Below are 19,560 nucleotides of genomic sequence, written 5' to 3' on the forward strand. Positions count from 1 at the left end.
AAAAGCTGCAGCGGGCAGGGGCCATGGTGATGGGCAGGGGCCTCGGTGGTGGTGGTGGGTGGGGGTCGGGGCCAAGGCCCTTGCACGAATTTCGTGCATCAAGCCTCTGGTTAAGACATATTTAGGAAAGTAATATTCATGAAACCAGAATGAAAATTCTTTTTAATTATCTCAATTTCCTTTAACTCTGTGAGGTTAATGTGTGTATAAGCTGCATTAGGATTAAGCTTCTATGAAGTTACAAAGAAAAGTTATGTCTGGTATGAATGAATATATAAAGGTATGGGGTTGAAATTTAGATTAAATTAAATACTAATACTTTCTACCAGTTAAACATTTTATTAACTGACTTCAAATTAGCTTGATTCAGTTTAATGTTTTTCCTCCAAAGAGCAGTTATCATGTATATATGATAGGATATAGATACTTTGATTTTCAGAAAAATAGAATGATGGTCTCTTTGGGCTTATAACAGAAAAAAATTAATAGTTTTTGTTGTAACTTATTATTTTCCAGGTAGAATTCTAATTAAAAAAATAAAAATGTAGAGAAAGATATAAAATTGGCCAATTTGTTTTTAAGCAATTAAGTAATATTTTAGAATCAAATTTATGTAGCAATATGATCATCTGATTTTGAGTAGCACAAGGTAATTACTATTTATTATTATTTATGTGATATATATATATATTAATGAATTCTAATAATTGCTTTAAATTTGGTCACTGACTATTAACATGACACATAGAAAACTTTTTGTGGTTATGCCTATAAATGTCCTTATTATTGAAAAGGCACCACTCAAAACAATCCCAGTGAATAATACTGCTCTTTCACTTTTAATCTGTCACCTTATTTTATTATTTGATAGCAAAGTAGGTCCAAACAATGAATTTATTTTGGATATGGTTTTGTTACATTGAAAATATTTAGAATTAATTTTCATGTTGATTAGTGTCATTTAAGATCTAATGATAAAACTAATTGAATCTCTATTCTATGTTGGCACTGTAATCCTCAGAATGACTCCACCACCAAAACAAATGAGAGAGGTTATTTATTATTAACCTGTTATATAGATGAAGATCCTGAAGCTTAGAGAGGTTAAGTAACTGGCTTAGAGAGGGATTATATCATTATGCTTAAGAGCAATTACTTATCCTCTCAGTGTCCCAGTTTCCTTATCCATAAAATGGGGGTCACATGATTTTTAAAGTCTAGCACATAGTAGGTGCTTTATGAGTTATTTACCAAGGATTTATAGCTAATAAGTGGAAGAGCTAAGATTGAAATCGAGATTTGTCTGATTTCAAAGCTTATGTTATTTCTGTTAAGCTATCATGTTACAAGGATTTCTTAACTCTTCAAAAGATTAAGATGGCCTTTTTAATTTTCATACTTTCTGACTTTATTTATGAACAGTTTTTTTCTGCTATAGTAAAGAATAACTTCATATTTAACATAACTTCCTTTTTGTATGATTTGCTAGAATTCTGATGATAGCACATCATCAGAAGTCTTGATTTCATAATACAACATAGGGTCCTAGAATTGGAGGAGACCATGTAGGTCATTTATTTACTACCCTTTTGTACTACAAATAAGAAGCTAGAGCCAAAACCGGTTTGGCTCAATGGATAGAGCGTCGGTCTGCGGACTCAAGGGTCCCAGGTTCGATTCTGGTCAAGGGCATGTGCCTTGGTTGCGGGCACATCCCCGATGGGAGGTGTGCAGGAGGCGGCTGGTCGATGTTTCTCTCTCATCAATGTTTCTGGCTCTCTGTACCTCTCCCTTCCTCTCTGTAAAAAATCAATAAAATATATTAAAAAAAAAAAAAAAAGAAGCTAGATAGACTTGGGACTACAACCCAGGTCTTCTACTTAGAATTATTACTTTTCCCATTACTTTATCTTAGATCACTTGAAAGGAAAGCTTTTATTCCTACTGAGTGAATAAAATTAGTTTTAATTTTTTATGCAGTAGGTATTATCTTTCCTAATGTAATGTATGCACCTGTTCTCACTCTGCCTCCTTTATAATTATATTTCAGAAAGTGGAAGCGCAAGAACGAGAAGATTTAATGGCCGGAATGGCCGGAAAAGCAATAAAAGGTAAAGTTGGCAAACCTAAGGTGAAGAAACTTCAATTGGAAGAGACAATGCCCTCACCTTATGGCAGGAGGATAGTTCCCGAAATTACTGCTATGAAGGCAGATGCTAGCAAAAAGTTGCTGAAGAAGAAAAAGGTATGACATATCTCTTGTTTTAGCTCATTGGTAGACTCCACCTCCATAATGATGTATATATGTATTTTAATTCACTATTTGCTTAAATAATGCTTTTCTTGTTTCTAATATATTCACTTGTGATGGGAAATCATTTGTTCTAATGATAGCAGTTAACCCAAAGAAGGAAAACATTAGTCAAGGAACCACATATGTAAAGAGTTACCTACTTGATTTCATTTTTTAAAGTGAGAGATAGAAATACTCAGCAGCATTCTAAATGAAAATCATGGAATAACAAAAAATATATATTAAATTTAAAATATAAACTTTATTACTATATCATGACCAATTAAGAAAGTTTTACAGTGGAAAAGGATTTGTTTGGCTATTAAAATAAGCTATCATGTTTTACTATTTATTTGTTTTTACTATTAGTTAAAAAGTCATCAATTACATCTTATGTCATTGGCATTGATTGGTACTATTGAGGATTTAAAAGTATGAGACTTACACCCTCCAACATATGGGCAAGAGTTAGCTAGAAGAAGGAAACATTGAGAATATTGTTCAGAGTGGAGGAAAGAGGAGGGCATGATGTTCTGAAAGAGAGAAGCTAATTTTTCTGGACATATTGATTTTAGAACTCAGGTGATAGATGATAGATAGATAGATAGATAGATAGATAGATAGATGTGCCCAACAGTGTAATTAGAGCTTGGAAAATGAGCCTAAGAGCTGGAGTGAGAGATTGGTGCGTTTTCTGTACAGAGCTAAGATTCGAAGTTTAGAAGCACTGTGATATCAGAGAGATCACTCTCTTCTATTGTTCTAATAAACTGAGGTCTCTACTGCTTCTCTCTTAACCTGGCTCCCTATCACACACAGGTTAATGTAAACATGCACTTGCTTTCTCCTTAGGGAAATGTCTCCTCTCCTCTTTAGTTGGTGTTTGTCAGGTTTAGTTCTCAGCACTGTTCTCTTCACCTTACATAGTTCTCTCGAGTAACATAATCTATGCCCAGAGCTTTTCCCACTCATACAGTGACTCTTAAATCTATGTCCCTAAGCTTCTCAGGAGTGCCAAGCTACTATAGCTATTTGAATGCCCAAAGCCCCTCAAACTCAGCATTTCTGAAACTGGACTTACCCTGATTTCAAAACCACCCTTTCCACCACTGTACTTTATCTCAGTTACTGGCACTATCAGCCATCACTAACATAAGTAAAAAACTTGGGAATTTTTCCATATAATCAGTAACTAAATCACAATGACTTCTTATGAAGCAGTTCTGAAATCTATCTCCTTATCTCGATTCCCATTAGCACTGTCTTAGGATTTGATGTTTTCTCTGAGATAATTTAAAGGGGTCCTCTTCACTAGTCTTCCTATCTGTAGTCATCTAATCAGGACTTCTACCTTTTTCCACTTCGTTTCTGTGGCAGGAGGATTTTGTAATCTCTTACTACTAGAGTAATATTTCCAAAAGTAAGTCTGATTATTATACAAATGCTTAAAAGTTTTCAGTGACTCCCCACTAAATACACACAGACTCCTGTACACAGTGATTTAGCCCCTGCATGCCTCCCTGTGTTTCTGAATGACTAATCTTTCCTCTTGCCTTGCCTTGAATCCTAGCAGACTATTAGTAATTTTCTAAATAATGTGGTGATTCATGCACCTGTGTCTTTTGCCAGGATGCTCTTCCTTCCTTTCTTCTCACCTGGCAAACATGATTACTTCAAAACCCAATCAGAAATGCCCCTCACGGAGTCTTCCCTGACCTTGCCCTAGGCAGAGTTGCTCCTCCTCCCTATGGGTCACTGTTATATCTCCTTGTATATTTATTTGTATTGTAATGACTGTGTCCTCTCTCTCTCAATAATCTTAGAGTCAGAGGACCTTGTCTTACAATGCCTAGCAGTGCATGACTTGTGTTGCTTATTTTCCCTCAATCTGAAGATTATTTTCTAGTATATAGAGACCAGAACTATAGCAACTTACTTTGCAGGTAACTTTTGGTGTACTTAACTATTGGTCTTAATGTCCCATGTATAACCAAAAGCGGCCTTCTTATTTTTTTATGGTTGCTTTTAAGTAGATGTCATATCATGGTGCGTATCAGAAGATTAGCGTGGTAAGCAATACCATAAAGTAAAATATGGTCTGATCAAAGTTATCTGTTAAGACCTCAATGAGTTACATTTTATTTTTTTTACTCACCTAATATGAAGAAGCAATATATTGGCTGGAAATGTATCTCTAAAGTACATAGTATTAATTTAACTTCCATTTTATTCATGGTTTGATTTTTTTTTTTTTTTAATGTGTAGGGTGATCTTGATACTACAGCAGTAAAAGTGGAATGTGATGAAGAATTCAGTGGAACACCAGTAGAAGGCACAGGAGAAGAAGCACTGATCCAGGCAGTGCCTATAAATAAAGGTCCCAAACCCAAAAGGGAGAAAAAGGAGCCTGGTGAGGATTTTTAAAGAATTTTTGTGTGTGAAAAAAATCTGTATATATAAAGTATTACTGGATTCTTTTGATTGTGCTTTTTTTCTAATAGTTTAAGTAATATCTCCAATGTTCATCAACTTTTGTTATTTTATAATGAACTTTTCATTATAACAGTTTTATTTTTGCTAATGACATTTGTATAAGTGTTGAGACATGTATCATTGTAGTTCTTTTGGTTTTAGGTACCAGGGTGAGAAAAAGAAAAGCATCTACATCATCTGGCAAACCTAGTGCAAAGAAAGTGAAGAAACGGAATCCTTGGTCAGATGATGAATCCAAGTCAGAAAGTGACTTGGAAGAAACAGAACCTGTGGTTATTCCAAGAGATTCTTTGCTTAGGAGAGCAGCTGGTATTGTGATACATTTTATATTCATTTTACTGTATATTATAGTTCGACCAAGTTAGTGTTACTCATATAAGTTGGTATTGTTAGTGTTACCAATATAACTAAAGGGCTAAACGATTAGTTTTTCAGAAGTTATAGTTCAAGAAGACAGAAATTTCCTTACATAATGATTTTTCTAGCAAAGTTGGACATAAAACAAATTTCTCTAAAATGAATCATGTTTTCTTTTATAGTTTCTATTAAATTTATTGGGGTGACATTGGTTAATAAGATTATATAGGTTTGAAGTGTACATTTCTATGATATATGATCTGTATATTGCATTGTGTGCCCACCACCCAAAGTCATATTGTTTTCTTACTGATGTTTATTATATTTTATCAATAGTTTGAAGATCTTGGTTAAAAGAAAAAAAGTATTTTGGTAGTATCCCAAGAGTGGTGGGTCAATAGTAGTACTTCATAGTTTTGTTTTTGTTTAGTTGTCTGTTCCTTGTATCTCTAAGGGAGTCTGATTCCAGTCACTTGGCATAATTTAGATAATTGCAGTCATAGTTAGGCTGCAGATTTCCATTTTTTTATTATATATATTGTCGTTAAGCATGTGATTTTATCATGTCTGAATATTCATTAACTTGAAGTTTTCAAATAATTTAAAACTGATACATGTCCTATTTTATAGATTCTTTTCAAAATTTAAGTCCTACCTAATTTATGTAAAATAAATTATAGAGCATTATGGTTGTTATGCCTTTGGGAGATACTTTTTAAATTACATCTCAGGCCTTATATTTTTTGGTTTTCTAATTACAAAGTGATTGAATTTCTTTTCCTAATGTGTATAAGTGCAATATATTTGGATTTTTACAATGTGCAACTTAAATTCCTTGAAAATTAGTTTATTCAAATTATGTTTTTTTCATATATCTGGAATGAAGTAAAAACTTCTACAGTATCCAAATGATTTTAAAATTTTATTTCATAGCATATACTAGAAATTATAATAAAACTTATTTGTAGTATACCAATGTGCCTTTTCCCATAGCAGATACTTTTTAATACATTATATCATTATCTTGCTAATATATTGAGATCTTGCCTCTACTTTTTCTTATTCATCTGAAAAATTATGATCTCTGTTATTTTGTAGTAAAACTACCATGAATAGAAGATAGTTTTGTGAAAACAGTTAAGAGAAAGATTTGTACTTTTAAAGACCTGTAAACATTGTGTTTTATAATTGCAGAAATGGGAAATCTTATATTCATAGTCACTTTTACATTGACCATAATAACTACTTTCCTGTTTTTAAGTAATATTAGTATTATTCTAAAAATTAATCTCATCAGTTTATGCTCTGCTAATATACGCAGCATTATTACTACCCCATAGCCTCCTGAGAATTACAAGATAGATATTAACACTATCAAAACAACTGAGGCAAAATTATTGGCGTTTATTCTCTAAATGCTTATCTCTTTTTTTCTCTCGAGTGTTTTTAGAGATAATTGGAATATTTTTCAAATGTGTTACTCATAATATTTTATGTGGATAAAGCTGGATTTGATTATAACATTAACTTTCACTTTCCTCCTAGCTGAGAGGCCTAAGTACACATTTGATTTCTCAGAAGAAGAGGATGATGATGCTGATGACGACGATGACAATAATGACTTAGAGGAATTAAAAGTTAAAGCATCTCCCATAACAAATGATGAGGAAGATGAATTTGTTCCTTCAGATGGCCTAGATAAAGATGAATATACATTTTCACCAGCCAAATCAAAAGCTACTCCAGAGTAAGTAATGAAGCAACTGCTACTCAGTTGTATGGTACAGTTTGATTAGGCATCCATCAAAGATCTTACAGTAAGCTCTGGCTAAGAAAATGTTATTCTAGGTAAGGTCCTCTTCATGAAGCAGTAAATTTGGTTAATATTGCAGCTGTTGACATAACTTGCTATAGTTTTAGAACATAGATTGGCAAAATTTGTTCCATAAAGGGCTCAATAATAAATATTTTAGGCTTTGCAGACCATATGATCTCTGCCACTACTATTCAGTCTTGCTGTTGTAGGAAGAAAACAGCCATAAACAATATGTAAAAGAACAAGTGTGCTGTGTTCCAGTAAAACTTTATTTACAAAAATTGGCAGCAGGCCTGTGGGACATAGTAGTTAATAAATCTTTAGAGATGGGAAGTTTAGTTTTCTTTCCTAATTTTGACCTTGATTTTTCTTGCTTCTGATGAGTCTCAATACTAACATGACTAACATGTAGGATGTGAAGTGTATGAGCTATTTAAGATTTTTTAAGGAAGTATTTTACCACATGCAGTCTAGGATAAAAAATAGGATTATTGCCTACTCTTGTGAATATTAGAAACAAATGAGAGAACAATCTTTTGTTCTATGATTATAATCTTGCAGCATATACTATATATAATTTATCAAGGTTGAAACCAGATATTAAAATTATATTGTGGTGTTTAATTTTTTTTTCTAACAGAAAATCTTCACATGACAAAAAACCTCAGGATTTTGGGAATCTCTTCTCATTTCCTTCATACTCTCAAAAGTCAGAAGATGGTATGTTCATTTAGTCTTTTCACTGGCTACTTATATTATTGCTGTGATTTAGTGGGGAAGAAAAAGAAACAGTAGATAACTCATTAGGTCATGATTTAATTTCAGGATGTTTTTATGACCAGATATCTTAACATTCTTTTTAACATTTTTCTCAATGTAATAAGGTTTATTTACTTTTCCTGAGGTGATTCCCACCTCTTTGGTCAAAGTAGGCATTATGGAAGCACTTAGGTAGATAGGCAGATGCTAACCGGTGTGAGTGAAATCTTTTCATGGCAACATGAATGTATACATGATAGTTTTGTAAAAAGTTACAAGGGTAGCAATGTACAGATTTGTTTTACTAAACCCTAGAAGCAAATTTAATCAGGGTGTATATTTTTTATGCCCCGTATTTTTGTGTGCGGAATTTTTAAGGTCAAAACAATCTGGTTAGACTGAACTGTCTGTCTTGAATTTTTTAATACACATAGATCTTGTACATGCTCTGTACATATAGATAGATTTGCACTTTTTTGTTGTTGTTAATCCTCACCAGAGGATATATTTTTGCATTGACTTTTAGAGAGAGTAGAAAGGAGAGAGACATGCATCAATTGGTGGCCTCCCAAACATGCCCAGGCCTGGGATTGAACCTGCAATCCAGGAACATGCCCTTGAACTGAATTGAACCCGCAGTCCTTTGGCGCACGGGCCAATGTTCTAATCACTGAGCAGCACTGGTCAGGGCTAGATAGATATACTTACTACTCTCTTAGATTTGATCATTATTACTTTAATTCTTGAAATGGTTAATAGCATTTAAAATAAATCATTAGTATTTATTTTTGAATTGGTCAGTTAACTTTTAAATGATTAGCCTTTGGGGCTATTAAAAAATTCATTATGCATTTCTCTACTGTTTTAAAACAGTTAACATTTTTGAAATATGCTATATTTTTTATTTTCAGCCATTTGTATATTGTGGATTATAAGATCACAGAATAGAAACTTGTAAGATCAATTACCTAGCTAAAGAGAAATCATCAATAAAAAGAATCAAAGTTTAATTATTAAGTGGTCTTTACAGAATCTCTACTGAAAAAAAGCTTTAATTTTTAGATTCAGCTAAATTTGACAGTAATGAAGAAGATTCTGCTTCTGTTTTTTCACCATCATTTGGTCTGAAACAAATAGATAAAGTTCCAAGTAAAACAGCAGCTGCTAAAAAGGGTATGTACTTATATTTGATTTTTGTAAGCATTGCATAACCATGTAGTTGATGTTAAAGGAAATTTAATGTAAATTGAAACTAGTTGCACTAGGACTTCACTAGGCTATAGTTGTCAAGTATAAATGTGTATAAGGAGAATCCCTCTTGTTTTCTAACCATGTGAGGTAATTAGCAATGATTTTAAGACTGTAATTATAATAATTATCTATATATATAAAAGCCTAATATGCAAATTATCCCCATGGGAGATAATTTAAATGTAGTACTGAAAAGTCTTAATAAAGACTTTTGCTATGATGTACGTTGTCCACCAGGGGGCGGTGCAGAACGAAGGAAGACCCTGGCCGGCAGCCAGCAGCTGGGGAAGGGAGGCCCAGGCTGACAGTCAGAAAGAAGGCCTAGGTTGGCAGCTGGAAGGCCCCAACCTAGGCAACCAATCAATGTTTCTCTCTCATATCAATGTTTTTCTCCCTCTCCCTCCCACCTTAATTGCCTGCCAGACCTAGGGACCATACCTGTGCATGAATTTCGTGCACTGGGCCTCTAGTAATAAAATAATCCCATACATTGATACTAAAGATAGTATAGATAGTAAAGAATATTTAAATTTTATTTTGCTAGTAGCCTGTGTTATCTATGCAGGTCATGCCCTAATTCCTCTATGTGGAATATGTTTAGTTCAGTTGGGGTCCTCTTTTTCTTTGAGTCACAGAATGTCTTTCTTTTCCATAGCCTTAAGATTATCTATGAAACACTAAGTTGATTCATGAATCTGTTACTAATACTAAGGTACATACCTTGGTATTTTTAAAAAGGTATTAGTGCTTTGTGTTTAAAAGATAATTGCTACTTCCACAGCAAGTAAACAGTATGGACTGTCCCTTCAGGATCTTAAAAAATACACAATAGACAACACTATTGTAGAAACACATGTATTAGATGTAACAGAACAACAACAAAAGTCCCTACTTATTCTGAATGTACTAGTGAGAAATTGGGTGCCCTTCCCTTCCCACTTCAGTGCATATGAGGCATGTCTATATTTCTTTGCCTCGGGACTGTCTTTTGCTATGCTGGAATATTAACATTTCCCCACGCAGCCACCTCTGTGATTGAGGAAAGCTGGTCTGCAAGTATCTGACTGCTCTTGACCCTCTGGGATATGTTTTTTTACATTGGCTGCAAGAGATTCTTCTGGAGATTAAGCTCCTAGATTGAGGACAGGCTTGAATTAACTTACCCATTACTGGCTGCCCTCTCTTCATTGTCTCACTTTTGTACTCCTTTTCCTTTACCTCCCAAATAAATACTTGTCTTTGTTTTATGATCAGGTGGGGTCTACTTCTGAGGGACTCAAATCCAGACAGGCTCTATAATTTTCCTTTCAGTTTTTTATCTTCATATTAGCATTTTATAACAACCCTGATAACTTGGGAGCCATATCAGTTCTTTCAACATATCAGCCTGTTTCCTTCATCAACCTATTCACTCTTATTTAATCTAAAGAGTTAAAGTTTAGCATTAACTACAAAGATGGCGTATCACACTTGTCCTATTTGGTTGTTTTACCTGTAGTTGAACTAGCCTTGTCAGTTGAATGGGAGATACAGGGACCCCAGCAAGCCCTCAACCTTCCTTCAAAAATACAATTTCCACAACAAACCATTTCAAGGAGAGCATGCTTCATGTCCCTCTTAGGAGGGGACTACATAAATTATTATAAAAGTTAAATTCTGTAGCTCCAGTAAGTTTACAGCAAAAGGCTGCTCACAGTACTCAGATGTCTGACAATTATTTGCCCAGTAGAGTTGAAAGTGCCAATTAACACTTGCAAGCCTGGAAACTCTTCTGAAGAAAAAAGGTGGTCCCTAGAACATGCTGCTAATCCAAGCCTATATTTCTGCTAGCAGCTGCTATGGCTCTTGTGGTATATTTCAGCATGAGGGCTCAAAGGGGGAAAAGTCCCAAAATCTGTGTCTGCCACTGCCACACGAGTGTGGGCTCCTGTTGTTCTAATGAGGGGGCTTATTAGCATCTCAAATTGGAACTGGGAATATATTTTCCATAAAAGCATAGGTTTTGTTTTTTTAATAGAAATATCTATGGTTAATTTAATATGTATTTTTTCAAATTAGATTTTAATCACCAAAGTGATTAGTGGTAATTTTCACATTGACTATAAATGAAGCTGAAAAAATTCATTTGGGGCTTTTGTCTACTTTTCTAGAATTTTCACATTTCTTTCCATGTAAAAGTGCCAAGTCTAAATTCCAACTTAATAGGAGTGAATCGGTTTCTATTCCTATAATATGCTTTAAAAGTTAGAACTTAACATATTAATTATAACCCAAGTATAACCATATGTCAAATAGTTTTTTGTCTTGACTATACTGTATTTTTTACTGCTTTTTAAAAGTTATTGCTTAATTCATTTTAATGGCCCTTATTTAAAACATCTCACTTGAATTATCAAAAGGCAAATTATTCATCATAATTAAATAAAAAGCATTTTATCATCTATGAGAAATTGTTTGCCTCTACATTGGCACCAAGTGGAGAGAAACCATTTTATTACTTAAGGCAACTCAATTTTATATAAGCTGTAAGAAATTCCATTGTTTTAGGACTCACTTCAGCTTGGTTTGTTGGTAAGTATATATTGATCTAAGCAATGGAAATTTGCTTAATAGGAAAACCATCTTCAGATACAACGCCTAAGCCCAAGAGAACTCCGAAACAGAAGAAAGTAGAGACTATAAACTCTGACTCGGATTCAGAATTTGGCATTCCAAAGAAGACTACCACACCAAAAGGTGAGGATTATTTCTGTGTAACCCTCAAACATGCCATGTGGAAAACATTTAGTCTCCTCAAATTAGAAAGACTTGGTGAATCTATTTTATTTTAAATTGCTTTACTCCTCAATAAGTGATTTATCTAAGAATCAGTGCTGAATTAATCCAAAGGGAAGTGTAGCAATTTGCCTACCTAGGTATGGTTCAAAGACCCCCATGCAGTGATCTCATTGGAAGTAGTTATTAAAATGGTAGATGAGAGTGTAACACCCACTGGAGTAGGCTGGAGCTAGGACTCCTAGAGCAGAGCTTTTTGCTGATCTAGGAAGTGAAATAGCTGTGTCAGGTAAGAGATGACTTTCTGTAAGGGTAGCTGTTCAACCTTTGATCCAACTGACTGATCGTGTTTATTTCTAAAAGTGGCAGTTAGGATAAGGATACAGACCTACAGGGAAGCAAGAGAGAATAACAGGGTAGAAAAGAAACATTGTGATTGGGGAGGTCAGTACTTAAGGTGTGCATGGTTTGAAACCTTTATAAATACACTAGTGACCCGGTGCACGGATTCGTGCACATTGAAAGGAAATTAATTAGAAGGTGGTCAGCGTGATGTGCCAGACACGCCTTGGAGCCAGCCTCCTATGGTCCCTCCCTGGCTGTCAGTGCTATGGCTCAAAAGGTGTTTGCAGAATAATTGGGGTCCCTCCGGCAGGTGTGATCCCTCGGCCTGGCCTGCAGGGATTGGGCCAAAACCGGCTCTCCAACATCCCCCGAGGGATCCCAGAGTGCGAGAGGGCACTCTGCAAAGTTGCTGTCGTACAGGGTGTGGAATGCAAATGCAAGTGCGCAGTAAACCAAATTCAGGTCCTACAATGCCCCAGCAACAACATAACCCACCACCAAAGTGGAATCATGTTTTCTCCTCTCTCGTTTTGGGGTGCATCACCTGAGAACCACTGCTGCCAAGTCACGGCAGCTCCTGCGTTGAGTGTCTTCCCCCTGGTGGTCAGTGCGTGTCATAGCGACCAGTTGTTCCACCGTTCGGTCGATTTGCATATTAGCCTTTTATTATATAGGATGTGCCATTTCATTGATTAATTTGATCAAATATGACATCCCAAGTTTATCTAGGCTATCTTTTCTTACTAGTACAATCTAATTGGTCATAGCTGTTAAAGAAATTTTAAAAACTTAGAATTGCAATTTAGTTCCATTTTCTTTTATTCACTGTAATCACTAGACTGGAGAACATTTAAACATTACCTTTTCCTCCTCCAATGATGAGAATAAGAAATTAGGTAGATGAAAGAAAATAGGCTGCATGTGGTAATTCTAGGTCTGAGAATGAATAAACATTTGATAGATTATTTCCTCGTTAACACAGGGTTTTATTCTAAGATTGTACTACGTAAAGTGGGATCTGCAATTGGTTGTTACTAATGTACAGTAAGTTAAATTTAGAGTAAGGATTTAAACCTTTAACATAAATTATAATGTATTACATTTAAAAAAATACTGGTCTATGGCAAATTAGAAACTAAATTGTTTTTCATCACATACAATTTAAAAGCACTTTTTAAAGAGATTTTTTCAGGTGCAAATATTTTCTTTTATGTATTAAAATTTGTCATGAGGACCTTCCAATTAGTTTAAATATATTTGTGAAATAAACTTTAGTCTTGTCAACTCCAGAACTGAAATGATGCTGACGAATTGTTTCTACATCATTTATGTTAAGAGATCAGGGGATGCCAAAGAAGTAATGTTTTTATCCTTTTATATTGTACTTAACCTTGGGTGAAAAAACCTTTTGTATAATTTTAAGGTAAAGGCCGAGGGGCAAGGAAAAGGAAAACATCTGGCTCTGAAAATGAAGGTGATTATAACCCCGGCAGGAAAACAGCCAGACCACCCAGCAAGGTAACCGGGAGCCTCTGTGTAATGCTGCTTTTGTTTAAGATGATCCTAACTGGCTTAGTGTGACTATTAGTAGAATGTCTTAGAATAACTTTAAACCTAGCATATTTATCCTTAGGGGACTTGTATATGGTAAAGAATTATCCAAGTCTAGATTGATATAATCGGGGCTATTTCTTGGATCAAGTGTGGTATAAATTATATACTCTGTCTAAAATATTACTGTTTTCAGACCAAATAAAGGCTATTTCTTTATTTGATCAGGGCTAATTTAATCTTTAACTTAAATTTTCCCAATTAGTCTCACCCTTCTCCAGAAGTACACTGTCTCTATTAGGTAAATGAAAAGCATCAAATGTCCCCATCTTTTTCTCTGTCCATTAAAATTTTTCAATGCAAACATAGGTGATTTTAGCTTTATGTTGCTTTCACACTGACCTCTTCCATCCAGTTTTCTTCTACACCTCTGGTCCATCTCAGTGACTCTTCTCTGCATTTTTATAAACATAGTATGCAGTACATACTGTGCATAAGTCTTGTTTTCCTCTCATGAATTCATAGGTACTTACAAATTAGACAATTTAAATTTTTACTAATCTGGTCATTGTGCATATTTGCTGAGTGATATATAAATTCTGAAAGAAATAAGTAATGGTGATAAGTAATATAAGATTACCAGGGTGGCAAATTATTATACTTAATCCTTTTTTTTCCTTCATGAAAATGATTAGGTAACTGGTCTTACCCTTAAGTTAACATTACAGTTCTAATCTTAAAAGCACCATTATTTATAATTCTCAATTGTAAGTGAAGTGTAAGGAGTGAATTCTTTTTAACAATAGTCTTTTTTTCTTCTTCTTAACTTTGGGGTTTTGAATCTATTGTTTTAGAAACCGAAGAAAACATCTTTTGATCAGGATTCAGATGTGGACATCTTCCCATCAGACTTCGCTTCTGAACCACCTTCTCTGCCACGGACTGGTCGAGCTAGGAAAGAAGTGAAATATTTTGCAGAGTCTGATGAAGAAGATGATGTTGATTTTGCAATGTTTAATTAAGTGCCCAAAGAGCACAGAAACATTTTTCAACAGATAACTTGTGTTGTCTTTTTGTCTTCTCTGTCTCAGACTTTTGTACATCTGGCTTATTTTAATGTGATGATGTAATTGATGGTTTTTTATTGTGGTAGGCCTTTTAACATTTTGTTCTTACACATACAATTTTATGCTCTTTTTTACTCATTGAAATGTCATGTATTGTCTGATTGGCTTGTAGTATTGTTATAGACTGCCGTGCATTAGCACAGATTTTAACTGTCATGATTGCAGACTACAGACCTGCTTTTTGAAATGAAATTTAAACATTAAAAATGGAACAGCTTTCTCTGTCTCTTTACTGAAAATGAAAGTGTAGTGAAAGCTCCCACACACCTTTAAAATAAATATATTTTATTCTTTGCCAGGAGACTCCATGGAAAAAGGTAAACAGTATATGAACATAGAAAGCATTGTTAAACAATCTCAATGTACAAACAGAGCCAGTGAAAATACATCACAGACTTGCTAAAATATAAAAACAAAACAAAACACCCACTAGTGCTTAAATGAAAACTAAGAAACTGACACTTGTATCTGTTAACCACTCTACCACAGCTTTCACTCTGCTTCATAGTGATTGAACAAGGTCAAAGAATGCTTATTCTCTGCCCATGCCACGGGAGTTAGTTTGAGCCCCTGGGCATCAAGAAGTCTGGAAAAACCCCAATATCAGGCATGAGTCAGGAAGGACACTAGTTACATGGTACAGGTGGTAGACCAGCCTGTTAATTATACCAAGAAATTTCCCTAATGGCTTGTGAATAGGTAAACAAAAACTTATTAACACTGAAAAGTGTTTCTGCCTTGGAGGCTATCATTACTGTAAAAATGTATCTTTTTTAAAAATCGTGTAGTTGTCATTAAACAAGTAATAAACCACTTTTAATTTAAAGTGACATTAACAATTGAACAATGACATTTGATTAACTGAACTGGCAGTTACACTGATACAGAATTCTCTTCTGCTAGTACAGTGAATTGTATATTTTTACTGGGCAACATGAAATCAAGAGATGCAGTTTGAAGCATCAGAAAGAGCAAGGACAAGCTTCCATACTAACTAAATTAGAATATCTTTAGCCTTATCTTGTCATACTGTACAATAATCCCATTTCCTTACCTTACCTTGATGTCTTGATTATTCTGTGAAGGCAAGACAGTTACCTTTGAACCTTTCTTAGCTGGACATGTACAGTAGTCTGTTCCATAACCTTGGTGTCTTGGCTATTTTGAGTATGCAAGACAAAAGGAAAGCACCAAACATACAGTATAGAAAGAACAGCCATATTTCTGTATGTACAAAGTCTTTAGAAACTTAACCAGGGCTTAATCATTTTGACGGGGTCTTTGCCATGCAAACTTGAGTGTTCAAAGAAGAAAATAGAAGCTTTTAACTGGTTTCTGGTTGCATGAAATGGCTGATGTTTAGAATTTAAAAAGTTTGTATTTCTAGGTAAGTTAGACAGTGAGGAGTATAGTATATATGGATACATACGAAAACATCTTGGTCCTTCTTGAATTTTAATATATTTTCAGTCCAAAAACTAAGCAGCAGTAAAAAGGTTTTTTTTTCTTTCTTTTTTTTTTTCTTCTTGCATTTTAAATCCCGGAACTGAAGGTACTGGGGAATGTTTGAAGTAGCTGGGAAGTGTCTTATTGCACCAGTGGTGACTGACTGACACCACTGTTTTCCACTGAGCTGGGTGAGATGCTGGGACTGTGCTCTGCTGTGTTCCCACTTGAACTTGGGGTCAAGGGTTCATGTCCTTCAGAATTCTCCAGCATTTCCTGAATGAGAGGTGGCATTGATCCAGGAATTTCCATTTTCAAGGTAATTACACGTTCTGCACCTTTTAAAAAGAGATAATAGGAATCTGGTAGAGATAAGGAGCGAAGCTGAATAACTAGGGATCAACCTTCATCTACTTGAACAAGGCTGAAAATGGTGCTACCAAGGCCTCCTCGAACCTATGCTGATTTCACATTAAAATGTGTTTATCGATACGTTGACACGTTTAAATTTGATAATTCCATGCCTCAGTCAATTACAGGAAACAATATTGGTACGTATTTGCTTAACATAATTTACAACGAGAGTTCCTGATAACAGAAACAGTATATGTTTTGAAAATGAGACAGTTGAAAGGACATCAGTAACCAAAAAATGAAGGAAGTGATTTGAGTGATAAAAGTGGGGTGAGCATCAATTTGATGCAGCACTGCACTGTTAATGCGGCTATTTAAATTTAAATTCGTTAAATACGATGAAGAGAACAGTGCCGCAGCTGCATTAGCCACATTTCAAGTGCTCGAGAGCCACATGTGGCTAGTGGCTACTGTATTGCACGATGCAGAGTACAGGATATTTCCACAATCACAGTAAATTCCATTAGCACTGGCTTAGCTAGATACAGGATATGACCATATTAAGTTAAACAGCCTCACTGTTTAAAAATTAAAAGACATAATTACAAGGTCAAGCACTGTTTGCATCTATCCTTAATCCCAGGCTAGGGATGAGCTTAAGGTCTCATTGAAGAAACCTTAGAAGGAGATCAAGGCTTGAGACTTTATCAAGCAGGTTCACTGTGCTTCGAAGCACTTCCCCGAACGCGTGTTTGTTCCTTGGTTCACCAAGGTCTTCAGGGATAGAGTATGCTAATGGAAAGGAGAATGACAACATTCGGTACTAGGGATGGCTACTGAGTTTCCTCTACCTAGAAAAACCCTATGCTAACACTCAGCTGTTACAGGGCTCTGGGCACAAGCTTCCATACTAAATATAATTGCTCAAATTGCCCCATGAACTGAAAATCACTAGGCCAAGAATACACCTCCCAGGAAGGCAGCAATGCCTTTGCTTAGAAGTGTGCAGGAGTAAATCTGCCCATTCACAAGAGAGCAGTGGCATACTAAAAACTTCACCAACTGAGAAACTTCACCACCAACAACGATCGTAAGTACTATTCATTTTTCTTGAGGTTTGGATGTTCAGGTAAAACGAGTCAAATTTACATACACCAGAGCATGTGTAGAAAGCTGGAATGAAATATATAAAACTAGAAACTTAAAAAGCTTGTCATATCGTACATTCTATTTTCCTAAAATCCTCACCCGAGGATATATTCTACTGACTAGAGAAGGAAAAAGGGATTAAGACAGAGAAACATCGGTCAGTTGCCTCCCATACGCACCTCCACTGGGGATCAAACACACAACCTAGATATGTGCCCTGACCGGAATCAAACCAGCAACCTTTCAGTACATCGGACGACGCTCCAACCAATTGAGCCACACTGGCCATGGCTAGTATATCCATTCTCTTGAAAACAGTTTTTCTAATCCTTAATCACCTGAATTTTAACCTTTTGCACTCGGATGTCGAGTGTGACTCCATACGGTTAGCATCGGTAGCAGGAATCGAGGTTAACCCTTTGCACTCGCTTGCTTTTTTCTCGATTCCTTTATTCTCCTCGGGATTTAATTTTTTAAATACCCCAGATTTTACAAAGCGCGGCAGTAGAATAAAAAACTAAAGTTTCTTTTCATACAAACTTATTTATTTGGATTTTTTTATATTTCAAATTATTGATACATTCAAAGAGTATAAAAAGAGCTGCTACCGATGCTAACCGTGTCGAGTCACACTCGACATCCGAGTGCAAAAGGTTAAAGCTCTCATCATCTAAGTTTGAGTAGGGTAAAATTTCAGATTTTTTTTGTAAGGGTGGGTACTATTTCATTCCTTTCGATTTCAATGAGAAGTACATGCTAAAACAAAACCAACAAAAAGGCAGCTATTATCAAACATCCTGAATTAAAACATGAGGTTTAGAAAAGCAATACAACCTGCTCAGGACCGCAAGCCCCACGTCATATGGACAGCGCAGACTGAGGACCTACCTTTAGCGCTGATGCTGCGGAGATCTGTGATTTTCATTAAGATCTTTGGGAACATGTGAGGCTTGTTGGGTCGTCTCTTTCTTATATAAATTTTTAGGGCTTCCAGCAATGGTTCTTGTAGCTTATCTACTTTTGTTGGTTCCTCAAGGTCCTGGCGGTCTAGATACCAGAAACAAAGTATTACACAATTAGTAGCAGGACAAAAAGAGTGTCGCACTTTCCAGGTTAGAGGGTTCTTCCGTGTTCCGACTACATTATGACTTTATTAATTTGATGGCTCAATCACATATGCAACGTTGAAGATATATGCAACTGCTTTGGGCAGTGATACTTGAAAATGATTGTCCCCCTTGTTGGAGGAAGGCACATTTTGATGGCTGGTTGCTTTTATCCCAGGGAGAAAATTACTTCTCATGACCAGGAGGTGTCACTACTGAACTGAATTAAAGCAAACCTTGAGCAGGATGGTTATGAAGGCAAGGTAAGTCGTCCCCTAATTAAAGCCATTACTTTTTAGCCACTATGATTCAGCCTCCTGCGAGCTGATAGGGGTCACTACAAAGAAGGAAGCTTTATTTTATCCCAGTCCTCTAAGGGCTGGTAGGGGGCCAACCCAATGACTTGTATTCCGGGCCACTAAATTAGCAAACAGCACATGCAAGTCCCTGGGAACATCATCAAAATGTCCCTAGGCAGTTCATTTTGTAGTGTGATGCTACCTTTAAAAAAATACCTGTGGCAACTGGAGAAATAGCATTTTGATATTTCAGAGCAGAAGGACCCCAAACTTAATTTATAACTATGGAAAAATGCAACAAACCCCAAGCATGCATGCCTGGCTTTATGCACATGCCTTCTTCTAAGTAAAATATCTCCAAAATGGAGATGAAGTTTCCCCCATAAATGACAAGTGCAAGTTGTTCCTGGAATCCCCTGAGGGTTTGCTAGGTAGTCGG

At 35.6% G+C, this 19,560-nt stretch overlaps 2 protein-coding genes across 5 annotated transcripts in view; one reads left to right on the forward strand and one right to left on the reverse strand.

Moving 5' to 3' along the window:
- The window catches only part of TOP2B (DNA topoisomerase II beta), a 62,572-nt gene extending 47,588 nt beyond the window's left edge, over positions 1-14,984 (forward strand). For both annotated transcript variants that reach the window (XM_028130051.2, XM_008153617.3), the window contains exons 28-36: positions 2,051-2,245; positions 4,559-4,703; positions 4,928-5,095; positions 6,689-6,890; positions 7,600-7,679; positions 8,781-8,891; positions 11,583-11,705; positions 13,513-13,607; positions 14,495-14,984. In XM_028130051.2, the coding sequence (XP_027985852.2) occupies positions 2,051-2,245; positions 4,559-4,703; positions 4,928-5,095; positions 6,689-6,890; positions 7,600-7,679; positions 8,781-8,891; positions 11,583-11,705; positions 13,513-13,607; positions 14,495-14,662 (1,287 nt within the window). In that variant the 3' untranslated portion in view covers positions 14,663-14,984. The remainder of the gene's footprint in view (positions 1-2,050; positions 2,246-4,558; positions 4,704-4,927; positions 5,096-6,688; positions 6,891-7,599; positions 7,680-8,780; positions 8,892-11,582; positions 11,706-13,512; positions 13,608-14,494) is intronic.
- Positions 14,985-16,102: 1,118 nt separating this feature from the next.
- RARB (retinoic acid receptor beta) overlaps positions 16,103-19,560 on the reverse strand; it is a 347,507-nt gene continuing 344,049 nt past the window's right edge. For all 3 annotated transcript variants that reach the window (XM_008153628.3, XM_054729434.1, XM_008153638.3), the window contains exons 7-8: positions 18,605-18,763; positions 16,103-16,551 (exon numbers count right to left, since the gene is read on the reverse strand). In XM_008153628.3, coding sequence (XP_008151850.1) covers positions 16,355-16,551; positions 18,605-18,763 — 356 coding nt within the window. In that variant the 3' untranslated portion in view covers positions 16,103-16,354. The remainder of the gene's footprint in view (positions 16,552-18,604; positions 18,764-19,560) is intronic.

The sequence above is a fragment of the Eptesicus fuscus genome, chromosome 18 (genome assembly GCF_027574615.1).
Source record: "Eptesicus fuscus isolate TK198812 chromosome 18, DD_ASM_mEF_20220401, whole genome shotgun sequence".
Taxonomy (NCBI): Eukaryota; Metazoa; Chordata; class Mammalia; order Chiroptera; family Vespertilionidae; genus Eptesicus; species Eptesicus fuscus.